This window comes from Manacus vitellinus, unplaced genomic scaffold (assembly GCF_001715985.3).
Source record: "Manacus vitellinus isolate BGI_N305 unplaced genomic scaffold, ASM171598v3 scaffold_44_pilon, whole genome shotgun sequence".
Lineage (NCBI taxonomy): Eukaryota > Metazoa > Chordata > Aves > Passeriformes > Pipridae > Manacus > Manacus vitellinus.
This window is the reverse complement of record NW_021940565.1, coordinates 6713118-6727278: the sequence shown is the minus strand read 5'-3', so window position 1 is coordinate 6727278 and position 14161 is coordinate 6713118. Positions and strand designations below refer to the sequence as shown.

Below are 14161 nucleotides of genomic sequence, written 5' to 3'. Positions count from 1 at the left end.
CCACCAGCAAGTACAAGTTATGTCATTAAAAGTCACACACGTGCTTGATACAGTGTCTTGACAAAGATAAGACTTCAGCTCACCTTGAAAACCTTTCAGGCTGAAGCAATCCTATTACACTGACCAGTAAGTTTCTGTGGCTTTGGATCACTGGGAGCTAATCAGGGTACAGAAATTTATCAGTTGACTTGAAATTGTGAAACTCACTTTTGAAGAGAACGGGGTAACACCTTTTTGTCCTCAAGAATGAAATGTGAAGCCTCATTCTTCAATAGCCTTCCTCTGGTAACATCAGAAAGCAAGATTATACATGGAAATAAAACAAATGATGGGAAACAAAAGAAGAAATTATAAAGGTTCATATTTCCTACAATTTCCATGTTGCTGAAATATGAGAAGAAACAAGATGTAAACATTAATGTGAACTTTTGATAATTTTAGGTTATACTTAGAGGTAAGCAAGAAAACAAAAAAAAAAATGTTGTTTTGGTGCCATGCTTTTATTTAAATGAAAGGAAAAAACTACACTGTACCACATAAGTAGCAATGACAATATTTTACAGCACAGCATTTGAAAAAATATGGAAGCTATGCTCCATAGAAGTGGACAAATAAGCACACAATACACTGTACATTTTTCAACAGTGCCCATTAAATCATAATTAAATAGCTGAATTTGGCTTTAAACAGCCAAATAATAAAACTTAACAGTCATACTAACATTATTAAAAAAAAAAAAAAAATTCAGTAGCCATTATGACTGTTAGAATATGAAATTTTGCTCCAAAAACTAAGACGAGAGTTTGGCAATTCATTCGTAGCAACAATAGTAATACCCCTGATGAAAGCACCAGTGTGTTCTGAAAAGGTCAGTGATAAATACTGGCCTTTATGGAAAGCTTCCTTTTTTTTTTTCTTTTTCTTTTTTTTTTTTTTTTTTAAACATGATCCCAACCAAAGATCCACTGTAATTAGAAAATCTGCAGGCTTAAAAAGGAAAAGCGTATCTAGCTTTACTTTTCCTGTATTAAGTAAAACTTTATACTGCGAGCAATGAAATTTTCAACTGCATTATTCACATTCTACTTTTTGACATTGCACAAATCTTTAACCTGTTGACAAATGCAAATTTCATAATACATTCAGAAATATTTAAAATTACTCAAAGAATTCCTGTCATGTATTTAAGCTCACTTTGATTAGATTGATGCGTGTGTCTTTATGGTGTTGCAAATCTTCAGTTAAATCATAGTACAGATTTTAGAAATAAAAAGCCTCCCATGATAAAACTTCTTTTGAAGTTATTCACCATATGTGTGTCAGTTAATTCCAACCTCCTGGTTTCTTGAATCACTGTATATTATACACAGCTTCATATTGTTATTCAAGATGTTCCTACAATGGTATTTGTAGGAACTGTCTAACAGGCAGAATGTGCAAACCCTCTTTCCCCCCTTTTTAATATTATTTATATCCTATATACACAATATGTATACACTTGAAATATAAGAGTTACATATCCTGGTGATATACATGCAAACAGTAGGAATCAGCTAACCACAAATAGTTTTGAGCCACATACATATTAAACATGTATTTTAAAGTGTTTTTTTCTTTTTTTTTACAGTTTTAACAAATATACATAAATATAAGAACATAAATTACAGTAAAACTGACAGCATTTTTGAGAAAATGTTTATAATCCAGATGCACTGATGCCTAAGGCCTTATAATAATTTAAAAAAGTACTGTTCTAAACTGCTTAATGACATCTCATTCCTGTGCATCTTTTCTCTAAGTAAATGAGTACATCATAGTAGTGAGGCATAGTTTCTCTCAAAGCAGTTTAATGAGAGAAATACGAACATAGCTTTAGTCTCCCCATGAAACTGAAAGGACTACATACTCATAGCACAACACTGGCTTATGTTAATGGAGTTGTCGCAACACTGAAACAGAACAGAATCACAAATCATTCAAGTCTTTTCCTGAGAATGAGATTTTTTTTCCCCCCCCCACACAACAAATTCTCTGGTGTAAGTTGTTATCAAAATAGCCACAGATTTAGGGGAGGCTTCAAGTTTGTATTTTCTTTTTTTTTTTTTTCCAGAACAGTGCTATGTTGAAAGCAAATTATAAGAGAAACAAACACTGAAACGGAATAGTGATTTATAAAATAATCAAACACTGTTTTAAAATAAAATGCAGCCCTTTATAAATAATACTGAAATATGCCTAGAGTTTGGTTTTGCAAATGGTCATGTTATAAATTTACTGAAATGTCATTTAGGCTTTTTAGCACTTAAAAATTGCTGTGTCACAGGACATCACCTGTAAGTGTCAAGAAAACAATTTACTAAGACACACTGAAAATTCTTTTCAGATGTCTGTTCCCTAGAAAATTGATTTAAGTCTGAAGTGGCAGATCTGAAGGCAGGAAGTGGCCTGGATCTTGAAATCCATGGGAATTAGATACACGACTTCTGAAAGATCTGTGACTCAGTGAATTCTGTGATTCTTCTGAATATTTAGTGTTCTGTCAGGCAAACATCAGGGATCTAGTTCTGAATGTATCATAAGTTCCTATTCCTTCCTTGAAGAAGCAGTACCTGACCGTGTGCTCTCTCTTCAGCTGGAACAGTGCAAAGCAATGAATGCACACTTGCTCAAACTGTTTGAGAGATCTACCAAATCTTTTTACTTTGCATTTTAATGGTATTATGAACATACATGGTCAGTCATTACATCTCAGATGGCAACTTACTGAAACAGGAATAATTGCATCACTTAACTATACCCTGAGTTGTTAAATAATTCATCTGAAGCAAACTTCAAGCAGTTCAAAGGTTTTTCCTTTACTGTTTAGTTTATAAGCAAATCAGTATTATTTAATTGAGAAAGAACTATAAAGACACAGGGGAATGAATCTTGATTTTGTTACAGCACACACAGTAAGGATCTTGCAGAACAGACCCATTCAGCTGTTATTCAGTGACATACAACTTAGTGTTTACTGTAAGTCAGTATGCAAAGTTTGATGGTATTGAGAATATTAAGAAGTATTTCTTTAGTGAAAGAAAAATATTTCAAGACAAGCACAAATACAAACATATAAGGCAACAGATGTAAAAAATGTAGTTCGAGTCACTAAAGAGGAACATTCAGTGCTTCAGTGTATCTAATCAAAATACAGAGCAAATATACTCTATATGTTGTATTAGCACATACAAATCTCCACACAAGTCAAACATTTCCGTAATCACTCATAATTATTCACCTAATAATCTTCTGCACTCCTAAACACTGTGTTTACATTCCAGTTGGACATGATAATAGAACTTGGTGTCCAGTTTTAAGTTCTAAGAGTCTTGTTGGCAACTAGAAATCTATTTCCTATAGGCAGTAAAGATGAAGTGCAAGTTTATCATAATTGTCTCAAGCAAATTTTTTCCCATCTACTATGCCTTGGTGGGTAAAAGTTTCTTAGGAGTTACTGGTCTCTTGGTTTGCCACAAATGGCTGTGAATGGTAATTGCATCAACACTGGCAGACAAAGTTTTGGCAGGTATGTGGCTAAATTGCTTCCTGTCAGAGTTGTATTTATACAGTCCTTCTATCATTTTCTTTGTGATAGATTTGGGACCTATTCCCGTTAATTTATTGATTTCTTCAGTATCAGGGCAGTACGTGTACAGAGATCTGAACTGGCAGCCTGAATCCCGGAACAAGATTAAGAAATTATTGGCATCGGATTTTTCCATTTCCTTTAAAAGAAAGAAAGAAAGAAAAAGATTCAGAATATGAATTTTGCATTGTAGTTAGAAAACATTCCAAATCACTGGACTGTCATTTTGAATTGGTTTTCTACCAGAGCTAAAACTTGCACCTAACTTTGTCCACTAAAGGACCTCATTTTCAATCATTAGAATTTGCTAAGCTTCAGAATTTTGATAAGGTAGAGATCTTTCTCGAGCAAAGTGTTATTTACTTACATAATTTCAGCTAAACTTGTTTAGTTGAACCTCATGAGCAGACATCCTAACAGTTTTTTTGGAGACCAAATAGAAATTCTTTTCCTCATCCATTTCATCAAACTGGTCTAATAGTTACAAGCTTGGGAACAAGAAACTTTAGATGTGTGGTGATAGGCCTGAAAGATCTTCCAGTGCAAAAATGGAGTTTTAGTCATCCCTAAATCCATTCAATTTGGGTCAAACAATAAAGTTAGTTGGAGTATATCAAACAAATGTTCTTCATTAGCTGAAATCTTCAGATTCCTATTCCACCTAATACAACTTCTCTGAGACACTTTGCCCTGAACATGTATAGCTTCTATCAAGTGCTGGATGCTTCACCCTACAGCTAAGCATGACTGACATTTTTGCAGCTATTCTTTCTCGGGATTTCTGGGGGTCATTTTGCTCCCAGTTACTTGAACTGAAAGAGGCTATCCTGATTTCTCACTTGGTATTTCCAAAAAGTAACTGGAAAGACAGAGAAAGCAGCATCTAGACATGAATGAAGAAGAATTACAAAGAGAAGAAAGGTCAAGAAATACTGCTGTGAAATTTATTCCGGAAAAGAAACTAAGTCCAGATTCCAAGTATCTGTGTTGGTTTGATCTATTTAATCTGTCATATTTGTCACAGCTGGTAAAAGGAACAGTCCCATTACTCTCACACACTTCTCAGACTTCTGTGTTATTTCTTTTGCATGGAAACACACTGGCCTCTGAGTTCTCACCCTTATATATTTGTGCATCTTCATAAAGGTTTATACCAGCCTAAGAGAAAAGACTGGAAGGCATCTTCCTGTAACAGGAAGTCCTGAATTTGCCCTACTGCTTGGAAACTTGAGAAGAGCCTAGAAGGGATGTATTTCAGTTCTTTCTGCTCATAAGAGTGCTGTGCTGTGTTCTAAAGTTCCCAACCTGAGGATCTTTATGAATAAGGGAAAACAACTCTGTGAGCAAATGATGAAAGTCTACATATTGAAGTTCCCACATAAAACAAGCAGTAGCTATTAATTAACCTGTGAATTAATTCAGCTTCCTGTGCTGCATGTACAACACGACAACTATTGTTTCTAAGGCCCTGGAGAACATTTCTGCCTACACTAGAAGCAAAAGTTACAGAAGTTACTCAGTCCCTTCACTAAAAGCTGCCATAACCTCAGAAGGCTCCTTTCAATATTTGCACTTATACTTAAGGGTCTCCACAATGCCTGACTCTGGCTTGACTTATGTGCTTAAGCTTTTAGGGGAAAAATTCCCTTACCTCCAGTATCTTTTTCTTTTGACCTTCATTTACTTTTCCAGCCAGGCAGCAATGTGCCAGTGCATTCTGAATTATGTACTTATTGGATTTAGCACTGGGTTCTTTGAAGAGCTTTGGTCCTATGGAAAAGGAATGACAAATCAGCTAAATTAATCAATAAGCCAACAAAGAGTTACTTTAAATGCTGTGAAGCACTTTTCGTATGGACTTTTTGCATGCATAAAACCACAAATCCAGGAATAATACAGAATTAGGCCAGAGACCATAAATTGCACAAACAAGTAAAATGTCATTCTTTCAGCTGTGACTGAATTTACTTACAAATGTGTCTTTCATTATTAAATCATTATTAAATCATTATTATTGGCAGCCTCGGTAGATATATTTTCTCTCAGAGGACTGTTTTTATGGACAATAAAACAATTTGCTTTTTCCTACTAAAGTTTCAGTTCTCCAGGAGAGAGCAAAGTCTTTCTTTTTCTTTATCTACACCTATGATTTCAAGGGTGAGTGGTATAACAATGAAGCAGATGCAGTGCTTAGAGTAACTCTTGCCTGTCCGCTTTGGAATTCCAGAGATCTTTTACCCAAAACCAGAGGTAAAAGTTTGGGCCTGAGACTTATCAGGTTATTCTGGCTGTAAAAAGACTTGATTCATCTGGTTGAAGGAGAAATGTTTGTTTTAATTTCTGAAATATATGTCTACTTGTATTAAGACCACTTGAAAAAAACCAACATATTAATACCAAGTGCAATTTGGTCTTTGACTTTGTAACTCTATTGTAAATTGAGCTGAAATTTCAACTCTTCTTGCCTGAAGCACACAGTGATATGTGAGCCCATTTGCTGTTCTGAGCCTGCCTGCAGTTAATTCTGCTTATCACAAATGCTGCAGAGTCAGTATTTTTGTTTTGGATCTATAATTTAAACCTTTTATTATTACCCTCTACTTGAAAGGAGGTGAAAGTAACATTTCTATCCAAGTGTCCTCAATCAAGTTTTAGGAAGCCAAATCAAGATAACTGGAAACTTTTCATACACAGAACCACTATTAGGCAAGTACTTTTCTGAACATTGTTGTCACTGACCTGTGTACTCTGTAGCAGAGGCAACTGAAGAAGTTGTAGATGCATTTTCCCAATCTTTCTCTCCGTTACGACTACCACACCGACTTGGAGATAAAAATCCTTCCACAGATTCAGACCTAAACATTAATTTTAAAGTCTATTAAAAAATTTACAACGTTCACCTGAGAAGCCTTCTAATACGAATGGAAGGCAAACTGCATTAAGGTAAAACACAATGATTTGAATTGCAGACTATGAACCTAAGTGCACAATATTTATTGAAAATATCAAAGGAAAAATGAGTTCACATACTGTATAAAGTGTTTTGAGTGATGCAAGAAGTTGATATTTAGGTGACATACATGTTAGTCAATTTTTGGGCTATATCTGAGGGACAGAAACCTAACAGATATTCTTGGTTGTGAAAATATAATTACTAAGTGGAAATTCGGGTTATTTTTAATATTGGTACTGGAAAAACAATTATCTCGTGCAGTGAACAAATCAGTTCTTGATAGAATAATGAATATGAAAAAAAGTTTAGTTCATTTATACTGATCACTGTAACAACTGGCAGTGGGCACTGCTGTATTTAAGACAGCAAAACAATTTCCCTTCTGATTTTTGTTTTCACAGGCAGTAACTTCTGGTACTGTAATTCTTCAGGATGCACTCAAATGTGAATAGTTTTACATACAGAAGTCTAAGCAAGATTCTTAAGTTTTCTTAAATTATTACAAGATACTTAAAACCTTTTTTGATTGTGGCTACTGCAAAAGCCAGTCAAATTTTTAGCTCTTCTAAGTGAGAAGGCAGGCACAGAATAAGATAAAAATGGCATTATATCAGCATTTGTGTGCACACTCATTTTCAGTAAAATAAGCAATAGAGGAAAATCCAATTTATAATATATCCTACACCTTTTGTGATTAGCACCTGCATGAAGAAGATCTGAAAGGTATCACTGAAATTCTGTCAGTGGTATCATCAAAAGACAATTCTGATGTGAGGACAAGGTGACAGTATGGGTCTGGAAAGATACTGAAAATTCTTTCAACTCTGTTACTTTTAGCAATTTGTACTGAATTTTATAATGTTTTAAAAGTCTCAATCCCCTAAACCAAATCCAAAGCCAGAGGAAGATGTACTGCTCATTAGAAGCAGAGTACAGCACTGTACAACTACAACTCCATAGATAGAGGTCATCTCCTGTAAAGTCTGTGTAGATGAGCAACATCAAGCCTTTTCTAATAGCTAATATAGCTGGAAGAAATCCCCATCTCAATTAACACTGATAAGTTTTAAGAGATGACAAGAGATGTTAGGCTATTTGGATAATTTTATTGAAGTTTCTTACGTAATAACTGGAAAGTCAGTTCTCAAGACTTCAAAGTAATTAATTGAAAAGTCAACTGAAACCAGCAGCAGGCATGCCAGAGCTGATGAGTAATGCACAACGGCCATGAAAACATGGCATATGATATCATAATATGTAGTATTCCTTATCAATCCCTTTTTTCTAGTTTGCCTTTTTTCCCAAGTTCTTTTCTATGCAAAAGAATTAGTGTTTGTCTGAATATAATTAAGTAGTTACATAGAAATAATAATTTTCCTCTGAATGATAATATAGGGTTTTTTATGTTTAATTAAAATGTTTCTGTTGTTTTCAGGTGATTTTTAATGCAAAATAAATTCTGGTATTTGGGAAAGGTTGAAGTCCTAGTGAGCATTCAATAATTTCCTGCACAACTGCTAAAGGAAAAAAAAGAAAAAACAGAAAAGAACCTTCTATGTTAAAAAAAAGAAAAGAAGCTATGTAGCTGCACGTAGCATACAGGTTTAATAAAATATCCACAAGTTGAGACTTAAATACAAGCAGGTGAATTAAAGAGGCTGTGTGAATAGCATTTTGTTTTGACCTCATTTATACCTGCCCAACTGGTTTACTTGGTAAAATTTGCAAAACAAATGATCATGGCTCAGTTCCCTAATGCCTGATAGTGGAAACTCTCCATGTCTCAAATCAGGAAAACATACTTGTTCTCAGAGTACACAGTGTATATGTGACCTCTTTAAAATTCATGCTTGTTTTACATAGCTGATTATCAAATTTTATGAAATGAAATGGTTATTTTAGCTTTACCTTGGTGTTCTCTTGCCTGACTGCACACTCTCATTGTCCCCTGTATTCAGCGATGCCAATGAAAGACTAGATACTGAAAAAACACGATAAAGCTGTGAACCTGGATAAAAACAAAGTTAAAGCTTATAAACCTATGCAAGTAGTAGAGTCTGTTCATTAGACCCAACACCAGCATTTGAAAGTCAGTAGGAGCTTTTACACCTGAGACTAACACCCATACATGATATACCTGCATGCATATGTGGTGTACTTCATGTAAACACTTGTTGACAACCAGCCATTGGCAGCCACCAGGAATGGTCTCAGACTAAGTACCAGTGGGAATACTGGCACTATGCAAATCAAGGAATGCAATCAAAGTTAATAAGTCCTCATGAAAGAGAGCTTAAGCACTTAATTTAATGCTTGGGATGGATTCTTGGAAGGTGTTAATGAAATACTTTAAATTACCCTGAAAGATGGAGGGAAGCAGCCAGAAAAGCTGTAGGAGAATAACAAGGTTACAGGAGGCTGTAAGAAAAAGGATCACTGAGCAATCTGGTTACTTTTTTTCTAATTGAAAGGTGGCAATACTTCTTCCAATCATTACTGCAGTTTTTTGGTATCTAAAAGAATGTAAAATTGTTCCACATGATTAGTGTTGCTATGTTGATAACTACACATGCAGTAGGTAAGTGAGCAAAATAGGAAAAAAACCATGAAATATGAAAGAAATTTTTTAATTTTAATTTTGTCTTTATTAAGTGGGAGTTTAAGTACTCTTACCCTATAATCACCACTTTATTTATCAATCTCTTATCTCCCAACTTTTATTCATTCTTACTCTACAGGTGCAAGTAGAGATCAGTGAAGAAAACGTGGGTGTGTGTGAAACTTGCACCACACAGGGGTGTCTCCCCTGGGTTCTCATGGAGCCAACCTTTTTGTTTGTTTATATATATATATATATATATATATGCATGCATGCATAGCAGGTAAGTGACATTCACCTTTCCATTTCTATTGGCAAATTTGGCTTTCCAGTTTGGTCACGTGCAGCTTCAATTTAGCACAAGACACTCAGAAAGGCACGTGCTTGTTAGTACCAAAAACCAAGCTGGTGTTTTAGCATGAACAGACTCTTTTTCCACATAAACATTTGTTACCTGGTGGACCTTTGATTGGTGTCTTAGGTGATTCAATATGATCCCTATGAATAGATTTTGGACGTGGCTTTTTTTGTTTGATTGAGAGGGAACGTGGCTTTATGACAGTATCCATGTCTTCCATAAGCTTTAGTTGTTTCCTTCTCATATATTCCTGCTTAATAAATTCTCGCCGTGCTCGCTCATCCTCCTTCTTCTGACGTTCCTCTTCTGTTTTGCGTCTTAAAAAAAAAAAAAAAAAAAAAAAAAAAGAAGTAAATTCTCCCGCAGGAACTTTCCAAACAACGTATTTCAGTGAGGACAATACAGGCAGCAGATTGTTGGAACTTTAGAGCTCTCACACACCAGTAAGAGACAATTGCCTTTTTTTTTTTTTTTTACAATTTTCAGACAGTTTAAATTTTTTGGGATATCGCTACTAATAAATTCAAACCCACATTTCTCATCTTCACTGGTGTGACTGAGTGAGCACTCTGCATTTGTGCAGAAAGAACTCTCCCCAGAATGCCAAGCAGGGCAGGGCCTGCTCTGAAATGCAGCACTCAGGCCAGCACAGCTCATGTGTTGAGCCTGAGCTATAGACTGATGCCACCTGCTGACTTGCAGGGCCAGCTGGGCTCCCCAGCACATCTGGCTCTAGCAGTAAATACCTTGGATATTAGGATGCAATGTTTTGACATGCCAGACATACTTTTAACTAAACCAGACATTTTTACATTCACCACTATTGATCATTTGGATCAGGACATGTAGTTTTACCTTGTCTCTTCCTTCTTATGCTCTAGTTCTGCTTCCAGCTGCTGCTTGCGAAGCAAAGTCTCTCTTTCCCTTCTCAAACGCTTCTCCAACAATGCTGCTCGTTTCATTGCCATATCATTTTCTGCCTTTTGATCATCCTAGCAACAGTATTTGAAAGAAAAGGACCCAAAAATATTAACATCTCTGAATTCAGCAACTTGATCTTGCCAAATCATTAGACACTTAATTCTGAACACTGGGTTGCAATATCCCAACATACTCTTGTAGTATTTGGAATAAGTTTATTTTAAATGATTTTTCCTAAGACTGCTACAAACTTTTCATAATGGACTTTTTCCTTCCTAAATCAAACAAAATTCAACACTGATACAAGAAAACATGCCAAGTGAGATATTTTAGAGTCAGATCCCATTCGGCATAAACCTCTGCATTCAGCTTTGAAAGATTCTATGTGTATGGTAACTTATCACAAACCCCAGTAAGTATGCAGCGTATAGAAGTAACTTCTGATCAAGTCAGATGTTTTGGTAGAACTGAGGAATGCTTCCAGACAAGCAAGGCGCATCTCAGATACGTGATACCCCATTTTGGGGTATTCCAAATGGAAATTCAAAATCTTGATGGCTCTCAGTGTCTAGACCACTCTGTTACAATGGGCATTGTAGTTAAAAGCCTGTCTGAACTAGCTCTTTAATAAAAAGTCACCGAGGAGTGCTCCCAAATACCAACTTCAAAAGGGAGACTCAGAAGACTATACTTCGTTAGCCAGTCAACAGAGGAAAAAAGGCTCTCCGAAGTGCAATTCAGAAACATTACTCATTTTTAAAAATGCAGGCTCTTATGTAGTTCAAAAGCTTTTAGTTAAGTTTGGGGTGCGATGGGGAAATGAGGGTGAGATGTGAGATGTTTAATTAAGGTCACCAAAGCTTATGTTAAAAATAAATCTACATTCAGCGTGCATCTTTCTCATCAAAAACTCCAAGCACTCTTCCACAATTATGAGTGGAAAGTTCTGGCATGCTCAGAACTGCAATATTGTAGAATATTTACCACTGTTATGATGCCAAATTAATCAAGTGCAAAAGATAAGCTTGTACATTTAGAGTTGCAGAACCATCTGTTTTGACTTCAATCATCACTGACATCCACAGTTAAGAAGTTCCTTTTCACATGAAGCTAATAGCCAACGTACACATTCACTAGTTCTCTTACCTTAAAAAAGAATCCACAGCACACTTTCTGGTCATCTTCAAACTGTTCTCTATCACTCTCACCTTCGTATTTCTCAACAGATGCTTCACTTTTTTCTGGTGGCTTCAAATCTGATAGGGAAACTTCAATCAGGTTAGCTGTTTTGGGAGCCGGAGGTGGTAAGATCGGTTGGTTTAGCTGATCTTCATTTGGAGTGAGGCAGACTGTTTCTGTGATAGGCTGAGATAATACTTCAGAAACATTAGATTCAATAGGCTTAATCTCCTTTTCCTCCCCCTTCTGTTCACACTGTTTGGGCAATTTTGGTCCTTCTTCTTTTGCTACCTCTTCTGTAGACTTGGCTTCCTTCAAAAGATTTCCCTTTAACTGAGGTTCACTTACACGTTCACCATCATCTCCGAAGCAAACAAATGATCTAGTCTGAATGGGAACCTGACTTGGAGAAAATCTCCTCAGACGGGGAAGACTGTCCACAGACCGTGGGGCAGTCAAGGTACGATTTAGAGGTGTTATTTTCAGTTCATTTGGCCTAGGAGTCCTTTGCATTTTAATGTGAAAAGAGGCATTCTTCCTGTTGGAAGACTGTGGAGATTGATGTGTAGAGCGAGGAGATTCCTGTGAGAAAGGTGCAACTGCAGATGGAGTTCCCACTTGCCTTGATGACTTAAAGTCCCGAATCTGTTTCTGAGGAGAAGGCTGAGGAGGAGAAATAACCCAAGCCTGTTGCTCTCTCATCTGCATCAACATCTCCTGCTGAAGGGATAGACGTTGCATTTCTTGTTGTAGAAAGTGTAGGGAAGAGTTTAGTTTTTCTATAGATTTTGTATATTCTAAGAGATCTCCTTCATTCAAATTTTCTTCTGAGGGGCTTGCTAAATTCCACTGTTTTTCAGCATCCACGGAAGTAGCAGGAGATTTTAACCATTTGCTATGAGAATTTTCAGGGTTTTCTTTTATTAATTCTGAAGTCTTACTAGTTTGGTCATCTGATTTCTGAGTTTCTTTTTCTTTCAACCGATTATTGTCAGTGAATACCTTCTCATCTTCAGCTCCTGCTGCTTCTTCTCGGAGAGGTGATACTCCATCACCTTTCTTTTTCACAACATTAAGAAAGGCTGTTCTTCCCATTTTCTGCCGCTGCTTTGTGAATGCAGCTTCCATTTTCTTCTTCTGTGCTTCAATGGCTCGCCTCTTTTCCTCTAGCTTCATCCTAAGCTGTACCATTTCAGAAGCCAGTAACTGTGTAGTGTCTCTTCCCTGAGGAACAGATGCCTCCTCGGGAATATGAGTCCAAGCAACCATATGAGGGATGTTCAGCTCCGAACCTTCTGGTGTGGTTTTCTGAGAACTGCTTCCACTGCTTTTACTATCTGTGTGATTCAACTTCCTGAATTTCTGCTCTGCAAAGCTGGTCATTTTAACCCCCGAGCTTGAAGAGGCACTGCTGCCTGCCTGTGATTTAGTACTTACTGAGCTGGGACAGGGGCTTAACTGATCTCTGTGATTGCCAGCTCGCATGTCATAATCCTGGAGAAATTTAGATGGTTCTTCCATGTCAGAGTCCATGCTTACAGTATAATCTCTCAAAGAAGAATCCTCATCCATTGTCTCTGGAATATCTTCTGAAGGGACATGTATTCCAGTATCTACTTCTGTAGTGTCAGTCACAGGACTCAGAGCACCTTTAGTGTCTGTGATTATATCTGGGGTAGTCTGATTTGGTTTAATGTTTGAATTCAAGATGCTCATTTCCCGATTGTGAAGGAAGAACCCATTTGTAATTTGGTCTGTTTGGAGAAGTCTGGGAGATTTTTCAGTGTCGTGAATTATCTGCAAAGCCTCTTCAATGCTTGGTGTCTCAATCTGATTGCCAAAATCATCCAGAACTGCCCTGTTTTGCAGAGCTCCATTTGGAAACCTGTAGTGGCTGCTCTCATTGGCATTTCTTTGATTTGCATTAAGAGACTGATTGGCCTTTGTGTCTTTAAGAGCTATCATATCCTTTTCTTCTTCAATATCTTGACTTTCCTCTTCTCCATTTACTGGTTTGAAGGACAGATTTTTTCTAGAATGTTTCGGCATGCGGTTGATGTTTCCTGCAAGGCCTTCATTACTCACAGATCTAGGAATTCCTCTGCTTGGAGTAGATACTGGAATGCTTTTTTCTTTGTCAAAAGGAATGTCAAACGAAACTCCATGTAATGATGACCTAACAGAGATCAGAATAAAGAATGTAACTGAACAACTCATGGTTATTAGTAATAGTAATAATGAAATATTCATATTTGGTTTTAAATTATTTTAAGCTGGTAGTATTAAAGGCACTGTTAGTACTGTATTTTGCCTATCTTCAAGTATAATAAATTCACATATATTTTTATATATTTAATAAATAGATATAAATACAATAATTATTTAAAGCACGATAAAATAGCACAAAACATTTTCTCCAGAGTCAGACAATGCTTTTTATTACTTTGGAATAAATTTTGGGCATTTTAGCAATATAGGCACTGCCATCATAGATCAGAAAGAAGTTGTGAAAAGAGACAATTTACA

At 36.3% G+C, this 14161-nt stretch overlaps 1 protein-coding gene across 4 annotated transcripts in view; it reads right to left on the bottom strand.

Annotated features, from left to right (window-relative positions):
* Nucleotides 1-481: 481 nt before the first annotated feature.
* The window catches only part of CAMSAP2 (calmodulin regulated spectrin associated protein family member 2), an 81956-nt gene continuing 68276 nt past the window's right edge, over nucleotides 482-14161 (bottom strand). For 2 of the 4 annotated variants that reach the window (XM_018079055.2, XM_018079056.2), the window contains 7 exons: nucleotides 11603-13811; nucleotides 10391-10527; nucleotides 9632-9852; nucleotides 8487-8586; nucleotides 6365-6480; nucleotides 5277-5395; nucleotides 482-3764 (listed from right to left, as the gene is read on the bottom strand). In XM_018079055.2, coding sequence (XP_017934544.1) covers nucleotides 3459-3764; nucleotides 5277-5395; nucleotides 6365-6480; nucleotides 8487-8586; nucleotides 9632-9852; nucleotides 10391-10527; nucleotides 11603-13811 — 3208 coding nt within the window. In that variant the 3' untranslated portion in view covers nucleotides 482-3458. The remainder of the gene's footprint in view (nucleotides 3765-5276; nucleotides 5396-6364; nucleotides 6481-8486; nucleotides 8587-9631; nucleotides 9853-10390; nucleotides 10528-11602; nucleotides 13812-14161) is intronic. The other 2 variants (XM_008926849.3, XM_008926846.2) reach the window with 2 other exon arrangements.